This window comes from Oncorhynchus gorbuscha, unplaced genomic scaffold, assembly GCF_021184085.1.
Source record: "Oncorhynchus gorbuscha isolate QuinsamMale2020 ecotype Even-year unplaced genomic scaffold, OgorEven_v1.0 Un_scaffold_817, whole genome shotgun sequence".
Taxonomy (NCBI): Eukaryota; Metazoa; Chordata; class Actinopteri; order Salmoniformes; family Salmonidae; genus Oncorhynchus; species Oncorhynchus gorbuscha.
The window spans coordinates 132501-150000 of record NW_025745821.1 but is presented as its reverse complement, the minus strand read 5'-3'; the positions used below and the strand labels follow the sequence as shown (position 1 = coordinate 150000).

Here is a 17500-nt window from a genome sequence, read left to right as displayed (position 1 = left end):
GGGAGGGGTGGAGGGAGGAATGGATGGATGAAGGGGGGTGGAGAGAGAGATGGATGGATGAAGGGAGGGGTGGAGGGAGAAATGGATGGATGAAGGGGGGTGGAGAGAGAGATGGATGGATGAAGGGGGGTGGAGAGAGGAATGGATGGATGAAGGGGGGTGGAGGGAGAGATGGATGGATGAAGGGGGGTGGAGAGAGGAATGGATGGATGAAGGGGGGTGGAGGGAGAGATGGATGGATGAAGGGAGGGGTGGAGAGAGAGATGGATGGATGAAGGGGGGGGGGTGGAGGGAGAGATGGATGGATGAAGGGGGGTGGAGAGAGAGATGGATGGATGAAGGGTGGGTGGAGAGAGAGATGGATGGATGGATGAAGGGAGGGGTGGAGAGAGAGATGGATGGATGGAGGGAGGGGTGGAGAGAGAGATGGATGGATGAAGGGAGGGGTGGAGAGAGAGATGGATGGATGAAGGGAGGGGTGGAGAGAGAGATGGATGGATGAAGGGGGGTGGAGAGAGAGATGGATGGATGAAGGGGGGTGGAGAGAGAGATGGATGGATGAAGGGAGGGGTGGAGAGAGAGATGGATGGATGAAGGGGGGTGGAGAGAGAGATGGATGGATGAAGGGAGGGGTGGAGGGAGAGATGGATGGATGAAGGGGGTGGAGAGAGAGATGGATGGATGAAGGGGGGTGGAGAGAGGAATGGATGGATGAAGGGAGGGTGGAGGGAGAGATGGATGGATGAAGGGGGTTGGAGAGAGAGATGGATGGATGAAGGGAGGGTGGAGGGAGAGATGGATGGATGAAGGGGGTGGAGAGAGAGATGGATGGATGAAGGGGGGTGGAGAGAGAGATGGATGGATGAAGGGAGGGGTGGAGGGAGAGATGGATGGATGGAGGGGGTGGAGAGAGGAATGGATGGATGAAGGGGGGTGGAGGGAGAGATGGATGGATAAAGGGAGGGGTGGAGAGAGAGATGGATGGATGAAGGGAGGGGTGGAGAGAGAGATGGATGGATGAAGGGAGGGGTGGAGAGAGAGATGGATGGATGAAAGGGAGGGGTGGAGAGAGAGATGGATGGATGAAGGGAGGGGTGCAGAGAGAGATGGATGGATGAAGGGAGGGGTGGAGAGAGAGATGGATGGATGAAGGGAGGGGTGGAGAGAGAGATGGATGGATGAAGGGGGGGTGGAGAGAGAGATGGATGGATAAAGGGAGAGGTGGAGAGAGAGATGGATGGATGAAGGGAGGGGGAGGGTGGAGAGAGAGATGGATGGATGAAGGGAGGGGTGGAGAGAGAGATGGATGGATGAAGGGAGGGGTGGAGAGAGAGATGGATGGATGAAGGGAGGGGTGGAGAGAGAGATGGATGGATGAAGGGGGGGATGGAGAGAGAGATGGATGGATGAAGGGGGGGGTGGAGAGAGAGATGGATGGATGAAGGGAGGGGTGGAGAGAGAGATGGATGGATGAAGGGAGGGGTGGAGAGAGAGATGGATGGATGAAGGGACTCTACAAATAATGTCCAACCAGATACCCTGGCCTGTAAAACCCCATAGAATCCTGTAGAAACTAGTTGAACCCAGTAGAACACTTACCTCCGCCTGAAAGCCCTCCACCAAGATGGCCACCAGCAGGTTGAAGAGGACGTAGTTCCCAAAGGTCATCAGAGCCACAAAGTAGAGAGCAGCGAGAGGAGAGGTGGAGGCCATACCGTTATACAGGACCAGATTCCAGTCCTCCTGAGTCAGGATCTATAGACAGAGAGAGAGGAGAGAGAGGAGAGAGAGGGATGAGAGAGGAGAGAGGGATGAGAGAGGAGAGAGGAGAGAGAGAGGAGAGAGAGGAGAGAGAGAGGGATGAGAGAGGAGAGAGGAGAGAGAGGAGAGAGGAGAGAGGAGAGAGAGGGATGAGAGATGAGAGAGAGAGGGATGAGAGAGGAGAGAGGAGAGGTGGAGGCCATGCAGTTATACAGGACCAGATTCCAGTCCTCCTGAGTCAGAATCTATAGACAGAGAGAGAGGAGAGAGAGGAGAGAGAGAGGAGAGAGGGATGAGAGAGGAGAGAGAGGAGAGAGGAGAGAGGAGAGGTGGAGGCCACGCAGCAATACAGGACCAGATTCCAGTCCTCCTGAGTCAGAATCTATAGACAGAGAGAGAGGAGAGAGAGGAGAGAGAGGGATGAGAGAGGAGAGAGGAGAGGTGGAGGCCATGCAGTTATACAGGACCAGATTCCAGTCCTCCTGAGTCAGATTCTATAGACAGAGAGAGAGGAGAGAGAGGAGAGAGAGGGATGAGAGAGGAGAGACGAGAGGTGGAGGCCATGCAGTAATATAGGACCAGATTCCAGTCCTCCTGAGTCAGATTCTATAGACAGAGAGAGAGGAGAGAGAGGAGAGAGGGATGAGAGAGGAGAGAGGAGAGGTGGAGGCCATGCAGTAATACAGGACCAGATTCCAGTCCTCCTGAGTCAGAATCTATAGACAGAGAGAGAGGAGAGAGAGGAGAGAGAGGGATGAGAGAGAGAAACAGAGGAGAGAGGTGGAGGCCATGCAGTAATACAGGACCAGATTCCAGTCCTCCTGAGTCAGAATCTATTGACGGGAGAGAGAGAGGAGAGAGAGAGAATGAGAGAGATGAAACAGAGGAGAGAGGGATGTGTGTGTGTGTGTGTGTGTGTGTGTGTGTGTGTGTGTGTGTGTGTGTGTGTGTGTGTGTGTACCTGGAACACAGTGACGATAGCCCAGAGCAGCGAGTCAAAGTTCTTCCTGTCAGGTAGCGTGTCTCCACTGTCCAGCTTCAGACCAAACTTACAGCCAAACAGATGCATGCCTAGGATACTGCAACACACACACACACAGAGGCACACACACACACACACACACACACACACACACACACACACACACACACACACACACACACACACACACACACACACACACACACACACACACACACACACACATTATACACTCAGTAACTTCAAAAAGAAAGATGAAAAACCTGACTATGATGTCATCTAATACCTGACTATGATGTCATCTAAAACCTGACTATGATGTCATCTATTACCTGACTATGATGTCATCTAATACCTGACTATGATGTCATCTAATACCTGACTATGATGTCATCTATTACCTGACTATGATGTCATCTATTACCTGACTATGATGTCATCTATTACCTGACTATGATGTCATCTAATACCTGACTATGATGTCATCTATTACCTGACTATGATGTCATCTATTACCTGACTATGATGTCATCTAATACCTGACTATGATGTCATCTATTACCTGACTATGATGTCATCTATTACCTGACTATGATGTCATCTATTACCTGACTATGATGTCATCTATTACCTGACTATGATGTCATCTATTACCTGACTATGATGTCATCTATTACCTGACTATGATGTCATCTATTACCTGACTATGATGTCATCTATTACCTGACTATGATGTCATCTATTACCTGACTATGATGTCATCTATTACCTGACTATGTTGTCATCTATTACCTGACTATGATGTCATCTATTACCTGACTATGATGTCATCTAATACCTGACTATGATGTCATCTAATACCTGACTATGATGTCATCTATTACCTGACTATGATGTCATCTATTACCTGACTATGATGTCATCTAATACCTGACTATGATGTCATCTATTACCTGACTATGATGTCATCTGTTACCTGACTATGATGTCATCTATTACCTGACTATGATGTCATCTATTACCTGACTATGAAGATGATGTCATCTAAGACTTGACAACAAACCTGACTATGAAGATGATGTCATCTATTACCTGACAACAGACCTGACTATGAAGATGATGTCATCTAAGACCTGACAACAAACCTGACTATGAAGATGATGTCATCTAAGACCTGACAACAAACCTGACTATGAAGATGATGTCATCTATTACCTGACTATGAAGATGATGTCATCTAAGACCTGACAACAAACCTGACTATGAAGATGATGTCATCTATTACCTGACAACAGACCTGACTATGAAGATGATGTCATCTAAGACCTGACAACAAACCTGACTATGAAGATGATGTCATCTAAGACCTGACAACAAACCTGACTATGAAGATGATGTCATCTATTACCTGACTATGAAGATGATGTCATCTAAGACCTGACAACAAACCTGACTATGAAGATGATGTCATCTAAGACCTGACTATGAAGACGATGTCAGAAGGTCTCTACATACCTGAATATGAAGATGAAGAGCATGAGCAGCATGCAGAAGGTGGCTACGTTGTCCATAGTCTTCATCAGAACCACCAGCTGTCTGCGCAGGGCGGGCAGGAACCTGACCAGCTTTAGGACCCGCAGCAGACGGAACGTACGCAGGACTGACAGACCGCCGTCCGCCTGCCCAACGATCTCCCATACACTTTGAGAGAAACACATACAACGTTACAGCTAGCTTAGCATTTAGCAACAAGTTATAGATAGCCTAGCATTGAGCAGCAAGTTATAGATAGCTTAGCATCGAGCAACAAGTTATAGATAGCTTAGCAATGAGCAAGAAGTTATAGATAGCTTAGCATCGAGCAACAAGTTATAGATAGCTTGGCATTGAGCAACAATTTATAGATAGCTTAGCATTGAGCAAGAAGTTAAAGATAGCTTAGCATTTAGCAACAAGTTATAGATAGCTTAGTATTGAGCAACAAGTTAATGATAGCTTAGCATTGAGCAAGAAGTTATAGATAGCTTAGCATTGAGCAACAAGTTAAAGATAGCTTAGCATTTAGCAACAAGTTATAGATAGCTTAGCGTTGAGCAAGAAGTTATAGATAGCTTAGCATTTAGCAACAAGTTATAGATAGCTTAGCATTGAGCAACAAGTTATAGATGGCTTAGCATTGAGCAACAATTTATAGATAGCTTAGCATTGAGCAAGAAGTTATAGATAGCTTAGCGTTGAGCAACAATTTATAGATAGCTTAGCATTGAGCAAGTTATTGATAGCTTCCCTATGGAAAAATTATATTTTGGAATATATTTCAAGAAAATATAAAGATATTTAAATATAAAGGGAAAATGTATTTATCAAATATATAGATATATTTTATTTATGTACATATACTTGTAAAACATTCATGTAAAATACACAAATCACCACTGACAGCCTTCTCTACCCGATGATAATGTTGAGTCTCTGTTGACCTCTGATATCTTAGCATTGGCTTTCCTATAGTGATGTTTTGTAACGTTGAGTCTCCGTTAACCTCTGACCCCTTAGCATGAGGTTTCTAAAGTGGTGCAATGTAATGTCGAGTCTCCGTTGACCTCTGACCCCTTAGCATGAGGTTTCTAAAGTGGTGTTTTGCAAATGTTGGATCACTGTTGCAGTTGAAAATACACACTGCAGCTATTGACATATAAATCAGCTAGCTTTTTGTGAAGGTTGGGTGTCGCTGATAGAACTGGCTAGCTAGCTAAATTATGTAGCTTTAGTGAGGGTTGGGTGTCTCTGATAGAACTGGCTAGCTAGCTAAATTATGTAGCTTTAGTGAGGGTTGGGTGTCTCTGATAGAACTGGCTAGCTAGCTAAATTATGTAGCTTTAGTGAGGGTTGGGTGTCTCTGATAGAACTGGCTAGCTAGCTAAATTATGTAGCTTTAGTGAGGGTTGGGTGTCTCTGATAGAACTGGCTAGCTAGCTAAATTATGTAGCTTTAGTGAGGGTTGGGTGTCTCTGATAGAACTGGCTAGCTAGCTAAATTATGTAGCTTTAGTGAGGGTTGGGTGTCTCTGATAGAACTGGCTAGCTAGCTAAATTATGTAGCTTTAGTGAGGGTTGGGTGTCTCTGATAGAACTGGCTAGCTAGCTAAATTATGTAGCTTTAGTGAGGGTTGGGTGTCTCTGATAGAACTGGGAGCCTAGCTAGCTAAATTATGTAGCTTTAGTGAGGGTTGGGTGTCTCTGATAGAACTGGCTAGCTAGCTAAATTATGTAGCTTTAGTGAGGGTTGGGTGTCTCTGATAGAACTGGCTAGCTAGCTAAATTATGTAGCTTTTGTGAAGGTTGGATGTCTCTGATAGAACTGGCTAGCTAGCTAAATTATGTAGCTTTAGTGAGGGTTGGGTGTCTCTGATAGAACTGGCTAGCTAGCTAAATTATGGAGCTTTTGTGAAGGTTGGATGTCTCTGATAGAACTGGCTAGCTAGCTAAATTATGTAGCTTTAGTGAGGGTTGGGTGTCTCTGATAGAACTGGCTAGCTAGCTAAATTATGTAGCTTTAGTGAGGGTGGGTTCCCTCCTGCAAGTCCCTCTGGTCTGGACCCTCAGCTAGGCAGACCCCCAGGCAATGGAGCCTCAGTCGATCAGACCCCAAGACAATGGAGCCTCTGCCAATCAGACCCCAGGCAATGGAGCCTCAGCCAATTAGACCCCAAGACAATGGAGCGTCAGCCAATCAGACCCCAAGACAATGGAGCCTCAGTCGATCAGACCCCCAGACAATGGAGCCTCAGCTGGACAGACCCCAGACAATGGAGCCTCAGCTGGACAGACCCCAGACAATGGAGCCCCAGCTGGACATACCCCCAGACAATGGAGCCTCAGCTGGACAGACCCCAGGCAATGGAGTCTCAGCTGGACAGACCCCAGGCAATGGAGCCTCAGCTAGACAGACCCCCAGACAATGGAGCCTCGGCTGGACAGACCCCCAAGACAATGGAGCCTCAGCTGGACAGACCCCAGACAATGGATCCTCATCTGGACAGACCCAAGAAATGTCTACTGAAGAACAATATAAAGGCAACATGTGAAGTGTTGGTCCCATGTTTAATGAGCTAAAATAATGCACAAAAATATGATATAAAAATATTATATTTCTTTACTTCCCTGTTAGTGAGCATTTCTCCTTTGCCAATATAATCCATCCACCTGACAGGTGTGGAATATCAAGAAAATTATGAAACGGCATGATCATTACACAGGTGCACCTTGTGCTGGGGGACAATAAAAGGGGAAAAATGTTCCGTTTTGTCACACAACACAATGCCACACATGTCTCAAGTTTTGAAGGAGACTGCAATTGGCATGCTGCTGACTGCAGGAATGTCCACCAGAGCTGTTGCCAGGGAATTTCATTTTCTCTACCATTAGTTGCCTCCAACATCATTTTAGAAATTTTGTCAGAATGTCCACAGACTACGTGTGACCACGCCAGCCCCAGGACCTGTTGCTTCTTCACCTGCGGGATCGTTTGAGACCAGCCACTCAGAACAGCTGATGAAATTGTGAGTTTTACACAAGCAAAGAGTTTTCTGCACAAACGGTCAGAAACCATCCTCACCAGAGTCTTGACCTGACTGCAGTTCAGAGTTGTAACCGACTTCAGTGGGCCAATGCTCACCTTAGGTTGGCCACTGGCACGCTGGAGAAATGTGTTCTTCACGGATTAATCCCGGTTTCAACTGTACTGGGCAGATGGCAGACATGGAAGAACTGTCTGAGTATGGCGTTGTTTGGCCAAGAGGTTTGCTGATGTCAACGTTATGAACACAGTGCCCCATGGTTGTCGGTGGTGGCTACGGTATGGGCAGAGGCCTAAGCTGTGGACAACGAACACTATTCCATTTTATCATTGGTAATTTGAATGCACAGATATACCGTGATGAGGATCCTGAGGTTTGTTGTTTGATTGTCGTTCATCTGCCGTCGTCACCACCTGTTTCAGCATGATAATGCACAGCCATTGTGAATGGTGATCTTAGGCTTGTGTGCGGCTGCTTGGCCACGGAAACCCATTTCATGAAGCTCCCGACGAACACAGCCCCGTGTCGCAAGGATCTGTATACAATTCCTGCAAGCTGAAAATGTCCCAGTTCTTTCACGGCCTGCATACTCATCAGACATGTCACCCCATTGAGCATGTTTAGGATGCTCCGGATCGGCTTGTACGACAGCGATTTCCATTTCTTGACCATTTCCAGAAACTTCGCACAGCCATTGAAGAGGAGTGAGACAACATTCCACAATCAACAGCCTGATCAACTCTTTGTGAAGGAGATGTGCTGCATGAGGCAAATGGTCCCACCAGATACTGGCTGCTTTTCTGATCCACTACCTTTTTATAAATGTTATCTGTGACCAACAGATGCATATCTGTATTCCCAGTCATGTGACATCCACAGAATATGGCCTAATGAATTTATTTCAATTGACTGACTCAGTAAAATCATATTTTTGTTGAGTGTATGTTTTTGTTTGTATAATTTGTCATGCTGAAACAGGAAAGGGCCTTCCCCAAACTGTTGCAAACACAGAATCGTCTAGAATGTCATTGTCCGGTGCCTTGACCGAACCATGAAAAAACAGCCCCAGACCATTATTCATCATCCACCAAACTTTACAGTTGGCACGATGCATTGGGGCAGGTAGCGTTCCCCTGGTATCTGCCAAACCCAGATTTGTCCATCAGACTGCCAGATTGTGAAGAGTGATTCATGACTCCAGAGAAGGCGTTTCAACTGCTCCAGAGTCCAATGGTGGCGAGCTTTACACCACTCCAGCCAACGCTTGGCATTGTGAATGGTGATCTTAGGCTTGTGTGCGGCTGCTTGGCCACGGAAACCCATTTCATGAAGCTCCCGACGAACAGTTCTTGTGCTGCCGTGTGTAACGGACCAGTCTCCATGTTCGTCTCAGAGCAGTGTGTAACGGACCAGTCTCCATGCTCGTCTCAGAGCAGTGTGAAACGGACCAGTCTCCATGCTGGTCTCAGAGCAGTGTGTAACGGACCAGTCTCCATGCTGGTCTCAGAGCAGTGTGAAACGGACCAGTCTCCATGCTGGTCTCAGAGCAGTGTGAAACGGACCAGTCTCCATGCTGGTCTCAGAGCAGTGTGAAACGGACCAGTCTCCATGCTGGTCTCAGAGCAGTGTGAAACGGACCAGTCTCCATGCTGGTCTCAGAGCAGTGTGTAACGGACCAGTCTCCATGCTGGTCTCAGAGCAGTGTGAAACGGACCAGTCTCCATGCTGGTCTCAGAGCAGTGTGTAACGGACCAGTCTCCATGCTCGTCTCAGAGCAGTGTGAAACGGACCAGTCTCCATGCTCGTCTCAGAGCAGTGTGAAACGGACCAGTCTCCATGCTGGTCTCAGAGCAGTGTGTAACGGACCAGTCTCCATGCTGGTCTCAGAGCAGTGTGTAACGGACCAGTCTCCATGCTCGTCTCAGAGCAGTGTGAAACGGACCGGTCTCCATGCTCGTCTCAGAGCAGTGTGAAACGGACCAGTCTCCATCCTCGTCTCAGAGCAGTGTGAAACGGACCAGTCTCCATCCTCGTCTCAGAGCAGTGTGTAACGGGGCTAAACAAGTTGTAGGCTTTTGATTCAAATCCTATTGCTTCTAACTTCAATATGCTCTTTAACTAAATAAGACATACACCACTTTTAACAGCTCATCACTCAACACTAGTGAGAATCATGTCACCTACAGTATATAGAAAACAGTATAACGAAAAATATGACGTGAATCTTCGCCAATAATTACATATACAGTGGGGCAAAAAGTATTTAGTCAGCCACCAATTGTGCAAGTTCTCCCACTTAAAAAGATGAGAGAGGCCTGTAATTTTCATCATAGGTACACTTCAACTACGACAGACAAAATGAGAAAAGAAATCCAGAAAATCACATTGTAGGATTTTTAATGAACTTATTTGCAAATTACGGTGGAAAATAAGTCTTTTTGAACGGTAAATCAATATATAATTTTTCCGTATGGCATCGAGCAGCGAGTTATAGCTAGCTTAGCATCACTCATCGAACGGAAAGTTATAGCTATCTTAGCAATCGAACGGAAAGTTATAGCTAGCTTAGCAATCGCACGGAAAGTTATAGCTAGCTTAGCAATCGAACGGAAAGTTATAGCTAGCTTAGCAATCGAATGGAAAGTTATAGCTAGCTTAGCATCGAGCAGCGAGTTATAGCTAGCTTAGCAATCGAACGGAAAGTTATAGCTAGCTTAGCAATCGAACGGAAAGTTATAGCTAGCTTAGTAATCGAACGGAAAGTTATAGCTAGCTTAGCAATCGAACGGAAAGTTATAGCTAGCTTAGTAATCGAACGGAATGTTATAGCTAGCTTAGCAATCGAACGGAAAGTTATAGCTAGCTTAGCAATCGAACAGAATGTTATAGCTAGCTTAGCAATCGAACTGAAAGTTATAGCTAGCTTAGCAATCGCACGGAAAGTTATAGCTAGCTTAGCAATCGAACAGAATGTTATAGCTAGCTTAGCAATCGCACGGAAAGTTATAGCTAGCTTAGCAATCGAACAGAATGTTATAGCTAGCTTAGCAATCGAACGGAAAGTTATAGCTAGCTTAGAATCAGGCAGAAAGTTATAGCTAGCTTAGCATTGAGCAGCAAGGTACAGCAAGCTTAGAATCAGGCAGAAAGTTATAGCTAGCTTAGCATTGAGCAGCAAGGTACAGCAAGCTTAGAATCAGGCAGAAAGTTATAGCTAGCTTAGCATTGAGCAGCAAGGTACAGCAAACTTAGAATCAGGCAGAAAGTTATAGCTAGCTTAGCATTGAGCAGCAAGGTACAGCAAGCTTAGAATCAGGCAGAAAGTTATAGCTAGCTTAGCATTGAGCAGCAAGGTACAGCAAGCTTAGAATCAGGCAGAAAGTTATAGCTAGCTTAGCATTGAGCAGCAAGGTACAGCATTATAACATTAACTCTTGGAAAAGGTTTGATACATTAAAATATTGAATGGAAACACAGACACAAACCTGATGATGACGATGACGCTGTCAAAGCCGTTGTACGGGTTCTTGATATAGCCGAAGAGTCCGAAGGCCAGCAGCTTCAGCAGCATCTCCAGACTGAAGAGACTGGTGAACACTAGATTACTGATCTCTAGGATGTCAGTCAGCTCCTGGGGCTAGGGGGGGAGGGAGAGAGAGAGAGAGAGAGGGAGAATGAAGGAAGTAGTGTGGCCAGTAGGGGACAGTATACTGTGTCTGGGTTATAGTAGTACTGTAGTGTGGACAGTAGGGGACAGTAGAGGATAGTAGAGGACAGTAGGGGACAGTATACTGTGTCTGGGTTATAGTAGTACTGTAGTGTGGCCAGTAGGGGACAGTAGGGGGCAGTAGGGGACAGTAGGGGACAGTATGCTGTGTCTGGGTTATAGTAGTACTGTAGTGTGGCCAGTAGGGGCCAGTAGGGGACAGTATGCTGTGTCTGGGTTATAGTAGTACTGTAGTGTGGACAGTAGGGGACAGTTGGGAACAGTAGGGGACAGTAGGGGACAGTATGAGCGTGTCTGGGTTGTAGTAGTACTGTAGTGTGGACAGAAGGGGACAGTTGGGAACAGTAGGGGACAGTATGCTGTGTCTGGGTTACAGTAGGACTGCAGTGTGGACAGTAGGGGACAGTAGGGGACAGTATGCTGTGTCTGGGTTATAGTAGTACTGTAGTGTGGACAGTAGGGGACAGTATGCGGTGTCTGGGTTATAGTAGTACTGTAGTGTGGACAGTAGGGGACAGTAGGGAACAGTAGGGGACAGTAGGGGACAGTATGCTGTGTCTGGGTTATAGTAGTACTGTAGTGTGGACAGTAGGGGACAGTAGGGAACAGTAGGGGACAGTAGGGGACAGTAGGGGACAGTATGCTGTGTCTGGGTTATAGTAGTACTGTAGTGTGGCCAGTAGGGGACAGTAGGGGACAGTATGCTGTGTCTGGATTATAGTAGTACTGTAGTGTGGCCAGTAGGGGGACAGTAGGGGACAGTATGCTGTGTCTGGGTTATAGTAGTACTGTAGTGTGGCCAGTAGGGGACAGTAGGGGACAGTATGCTGTGTCTGGATTATAGTAGTACTGTAGTGTGGCCAGTAGGGGACAGTAGGGGACAGTAGGGGACAGTATACTGTGTCTGGGTTATAGTAGTACTGTAGTGGGGACAGTAGGGGACAGTAGGGGACAGTATGCTGTGTCTGGATTATAGTAGTACTGTAGTGTGGACAGTAGGGGACAGTATACTGTGTCTGGGTTATAGTAGTACTGTAGTGTGGCCAGTAGGGGACAGTACGGGACAGTAGGGGACAGTATACTGTGTCTGGGTTATAGTAGTACTGTAGTGTGGCCAGTAGGGGACAGTAGGGGACAGTATACTGTGTCTGGGTTATAGTAGTACTGTAGTGTGGCCAGTAGGGGACAGTATGCTGTGTCTGGGTTATAGTAGTACTGTAGTGTGGCCAGTAGGGGACAGTAGGGGACAGTAGGGGACAGTATACTGTGTCTGGGTTATAGTAGTACTGTAGTGTGGCCAGTAGGGGACAGTAGGGGACAGTATACTGTGTCTGGGTTATAGTAGTACTGTAGTGTGGCCAGTAGGGGACAGTATGCTGTGTCTGGGTTATAGTAGTACTGTAGTGTGGCCAGTAGGGGACAGTATGCTGTGTCTGGGTTATAGTAGTACTGTAGTGTGGCCAGTAGGGGACAGTATGCGGTGTCTGGGTTATAGTAGTACTGTAGTGTGGCCAGTAGGGGACAGTATGCTGTGTCTGGGTTATAGTAGTACTGTAGTGTGGCCAGTAGGGGACAGTAGGGGACAGTATGCTGTGTCTGGGTTATAGTAGTACTGTAGTGTGGCCAGTAGGGGACAGTATGCTGTGTCTGGGTTATAGTAGTACTGTAGTGTGGCCAGTAGGGGACAGTATGCGGTGTCTGGGTTATAGTAGTACTGTAGTGTGGCCAGTAGGGGACAGTATGCTGTGTCTGGGTTATAGTAGTACTGTAGTGTGGCCAGTAGGGGACAGTAGGGGACAGTATGCTGTGTCTGGGTTATAGTAGTACTGTAGTGTGGCCAGTAGGGGACAGTATGCTGTGTCTGGGTTATAGTAGTACTGTAGTGTGGCCAGTAGGGGACAGTATGCGGTGTCTGGGTTATAGTAGTACTGTAGTGTGGCCAGTAGGGGACAGTATGCGGTGTCTGGGTTATAGTAGTACTGTAGTGTGGCCAGTAGGGGACAGTAGGGGACAGTATGCGGTGTCTGGGTTATAGTAGTACTGTAGTGTGGCCAGTAGGGGACAGTAGGGGGCAGTAGGGGACAGTAGGGGACAGTATGCTGTGTCTGGGTTATAGTAGTACTGTAGTGTGGCCAGTAGGGGACAGTAGGGGACAGTATGCGGTGTCTGGGTTATAGTAGTACTGTAGTGTGGACAGTAGGGGACAGTAGGGGACAGTATGCTGTGTCTGGGTTATAGTAGTACTGTAGTGTGGCCAGTAGGGGACAGTATGCTGTGTCTGGGTTATAGTAGTACTGTAGTGTGGCCAGTAGGGGACAGTAGGGGACAGTATGCTGTGTCTGGATTATAGTAGTACTGTAGTGTGGCCAGTAGGGGACAGTAGGGGACAGTATGCTGTGTCTGGGTTATAGTAGTACTGTAGTGTGGCCAGTAGGGGACAGTAGGGGACAGTATACTGTGTCTGGGTTATAGTAGTACTGTAGTGTGGCCAGTAGGGGACAGTATGCTGTGTCTGGGTTATAGTAGTACTGTAGTGTGGCCAGTAGGGGACAGTATGCTGTGTCTGGGTTATAGTAGTACTGTAGTGTGGCCAGTAGGGGGCAGTATACAGTGTTTCGTGTAGTGTGATGAGGATTTGGGTTCTAGACTAGTTGTAAATCTATTGGGTCATTGTGATGAGGATTTGGGTTCTAGACTGGTTGTAATTCTATAGGGTCAGTTGGTGACGAGGATTTGGGTTCTAGACTGGTTGTAATTCTATTGGGTCAGTTGGTGATGAGGATTTGGGTTCTATGCTAGTTGTAATTCTACATTCAGTTGGGTCTGTAGGTGATGAGGATTCCGGTTCTAGCCTAGTAGTAATTCTATCGTCAGTAGGGTCAGCTGAGGTCAGAACCAATGGAAACATCATTATTCACTTTTTCTTAATTTCTTAAGGGGGTAAGACTGCTAAAACAGAACACACACACACACTCACACAATCTATCCCCTCCTCTCACACTGAGATTTACAATTTAATTAACACCTCAAGCCCTGTAACCCCACACACATGCTCACACACACACACACACACACACACACACACACACACACACACACACACACACACACACACACACACACACACACACACACACACACACACACACACACACACACACACACACACACACCCCTGTCCTCCCCCTCCCTCCCTCCCCTGCCCTCCCCCTCCCTCCCTCCCCTGCCCTGCCCTGCCCTCCCTCCCCTCCCTCCTTCCCCTCCTCACCCCATCCCCTGCCCTGCCCTGCCCTCCTCTCCCCTCCCCTCCCTCCCCTCCTCACCCCATCCCCTCCCCTGCCCTCCCCCTCCTCACCCCTGCCCTCCCCCTCCCCTCCTCAACCCATCCCCTCCCCTGCCCTCCCCCATCCCCTCCACTCCCTCTCCTCCCCTCCTCACCCCATCCCCTCCCCTGCCCTCCCCCTCCCCTCCTCACCCCCCCATCCCCTCCCCTGCCCTCTCCCTCTCCCCCACTCCCCTCCTCTCCCATCCCCTCCCCTCCCCCCTCCCCCTCTCCTCCCCTCCCCCTCTCCTCCCCCTCCCCTCCCCTCCCCTGCCCTCCCCTCTCCCCCACTCCCCTCCTCTCCCATCCCCTCCCCTCCCCCTCTCCTCCCCTCCCATCCCCTCCCCTCCCCCTCCCCTCCCCCTCTCTCCTCCCCCTCTCCTCCCCTCCCCTCTCCTCCACTGTACCTGTTGGTGGAACTCTATCCCCATACTGAGAGTGTTGATGAGGATGGAGATCATGATCCCTCTGTCCCCTCCCCTCCCCTCCCCTCCCTCCCCTCTCCTCCCCCTCCCCTCTCCCTCCCCTCTCCTCCCCTCTCCTCCACTGTACCTGTTGGTGGAACTCTATCCCCATACTGAGAGTGTTGATGAGGATGGAGATCATGATCCCTCTGTCCCCTCCCCTCCTCTCCCTCTCCTCCCCCCTCTCCTCCCCTCCCCTCTCCCTCCCCTCTCCCTCCCCTCTCCTCCACTGTACCTGTTGGTGGAACTCTATCCCCATACTGAGAGTGTTGATGAGGATGGAGATCATGATCCCTCTGTCCTCACCCCTCCCCTCCCCTCCCCTCTCCCCTCCCCTCTCCCCTCCCTCCCTCTCCCTCCCCTCCCTCTCCTCCCCTCCCCCCCCCACCCCTCCCCTCCCCTCCCCCCCCCTCCTCCTCCCCTCCCCTCCTCACCCCTCCCCTCCCCTCCCATCCCCTCCCCTCTCCCTCTCCTCCACTGTACCTGTTGGTGGAACTCTATCCCCATACTGAGAGTGTTGATGAGGATGGAGATCATGATCCCTCTGCCTCACCCCTCCCCTCCCCTCCCCTCCCTCACCCCTCCCCTCCCCTCCTCCCTCTCCCCTCCCCTCTCATCCCCTCCCCTCCCTCCCCTCCCCTCCACTCCTCCCTTCCCCTCCCCTCCCCTCTCCTCCCTCTCCTCCCCTCCCCACCCCATCCCCTCCCCCTCCCCTCCCCTCTCATCCCCTCCCCTCCACTCCCCTCCACTCCTCTCCCTCCTCCCTCCTCCCCTCCCCTCCCCATCCTCACCCCAGTGCCCTCCCTCCCCATCCCTCCCTCTCCCCTCTCCCTCCCCTCCCTCCTCTCCTCTCCTCCCTCTCCTCCCCCCCCCTCCTCCCTCTCCCCTCTCCTCTCCTCTCCTCCACTCCCTCCCCTCCCCTCCCTCTCCTCTCCTCCCTCCCTCCCCTCCCCTCCCCTCCCTCTCCCCCTCCCCTCCCTCCCCTCCCCTCCCCTCCCCTCCCCCTCCTCTCCTCTCCTCTCCTCCCTCCCCTCCCCTCCCCTCCTCCCCTCTCCTCTCCTCCCCTCCTCCCCTCCTCCCTCTCCTCCCTCCCCTCCCCTCCCCTCCCCTCCCTCCCCTCTCCTCTCCCCTCCCTCCTCTCTCCTCTCCTCCTCCTCTCCTCTCCTCTCCCTCCTCTCCTCCCCTCTCCTCCCCTCCCCTCTCTCCCCTCCCCTCCCCTCCCATCCCCTCTCCCTCTCCTCCCCTCCCCCTCCCATCCCCTCCCCTCCCCCCCTCCCCTCCCCACCCCCCCCTCTCCTCCCCTCCCCTCCCCTCTCCTCCCTCCACTGTACCTGTTGGTGGAACTCTATCCCCATACTGAGAGTGTTGATGAGGATGGAGATCATGATCCCTCTGTCCTCACCCCTCCCCCCCTCCCCTCTCCCTCCCCTCCCCCCTCCCTCTCCCTCCCCTCTCCCTCTCCTCCCTCCCCACCCCTCCCCTCCCCTCCCCTCTCTCCTCCCTCCCCTCCTCCCCTCCCCCCCCTCCCATCCCCTCCCCTCTCCCTCTCCTCCACTGTACCTGTTGGTGGAACTCTATCCCCATACTGAGAGTGTTGATGAGGATGGAGATCATGATCCCTCTGCCCTCCCCCTCCCCTCCCCTCCCCTCCTCCCCCTCCCCCCTCCCCTCCCCTCCCTCTCCCCTCCCCTCTCATCCCCTCCCTCCACTCCCCTCCCCTCCCCTCCACTCCTCCCTTCCCTCCCCTCCCCTCCCTCTCCCCCTCCCCTCCTCCCCCATCCCCTCCCCTCCCCTCCCCTCTCCCCCTCCCCTCCCTCCCCTCCACTCCTCTCCCTCCTCCCTCCTCCCCCCCCTCCCCTCCTCACCCCATCCCTCCCCTCCCTCCCCTCCCCTCCTCCCTCCCCTCCCCCCTCTCCTCTCCTCTCCTCTCCTCTCCTCTCCTCTCCTCTCCTCCCTCTCCCTCCCTCTCCTCCCCTCCCTCCCCTCCCCTCCCCTCCCCTCCCCTCCCCCCCCTAGAGTCCTCCCTCTCCTCTCCTCCCCTCCCCTCCCCTCCCCTCCCTCTCCTCCCCTCCCACCCCCTCTCCTCTCTCTCCCTCCCCTCCCTCCCCTCCCCTCCCTCTCCTCTCCTCCCCTCCCTCCTCCACTCTCCTGTCCTCTCCTCTCCCCCCATACTCCCCTTGATCCCCTCCCCTCCCCTCCCTCTCCTCCTCCCCTCCCTCCCCTCCCCTCCCCTCCCCTCCCATCCCCTCTCCTCTCCTCCCCTCCCATCCCCTCCCCTCCCCCTCCCCTCCCCACCCCTCCCCTCCCTCCCCCCCCTCCCCTCTCCTCCACTGTACCTGTTGGTGGAACTCTATCCCCATACTGAGAGTGTTGATGAGGATGGAGATCATGATCCCTCTGTCCCCTCCCCCTCACCCCTCCCCTCTCCTCCCCCCCTCCCCTCCCCCTCCCCTCCTCTCCTCTCCTCTCCCCCTCTCCTCTCCTCTCCCCTCCCCTCCCCTCCCCTCCCCTCCCCCCCTCCCCCTCCCCTCTCCCTCCCTCCCCTCTCCTCCCCTCCCCTCTCCTCCACTGTACCTGTTGGTGGAACTCTATCCCCATACTGAGAGTGTTGATGAGGATGGAGATCATGATCCCTCTGTCCCCTCCCCACCCATCTCCTCTCCTC

The 17500-nt window shown here is 51.0% G+C and overlaps 1 protein-coding gene across 1 annotated transcript in view; it reads right to left on the bottom strand.

The window, feature by feature from the left end:
• Positions 1-17500, bottom strand: part of LOC124020436 (voltage-dependent T-type calcium channel subunit alpha-1H-like) — a 177543-nt gene that overhangs the window by 54094 nt on the left and 105949 nt on the right. The window contains 4 exon segments of the mRNA XM_046335675.1: positions 1600-1755; positions 2723-2840; positions 4259-4444; positions 10808-10959. Coding sequence (XP_046191631.1) covers positions 1600-1755; positions 2723-2840; positions 4259-4444; positions 10808-10959 — 612 coding nt within the window.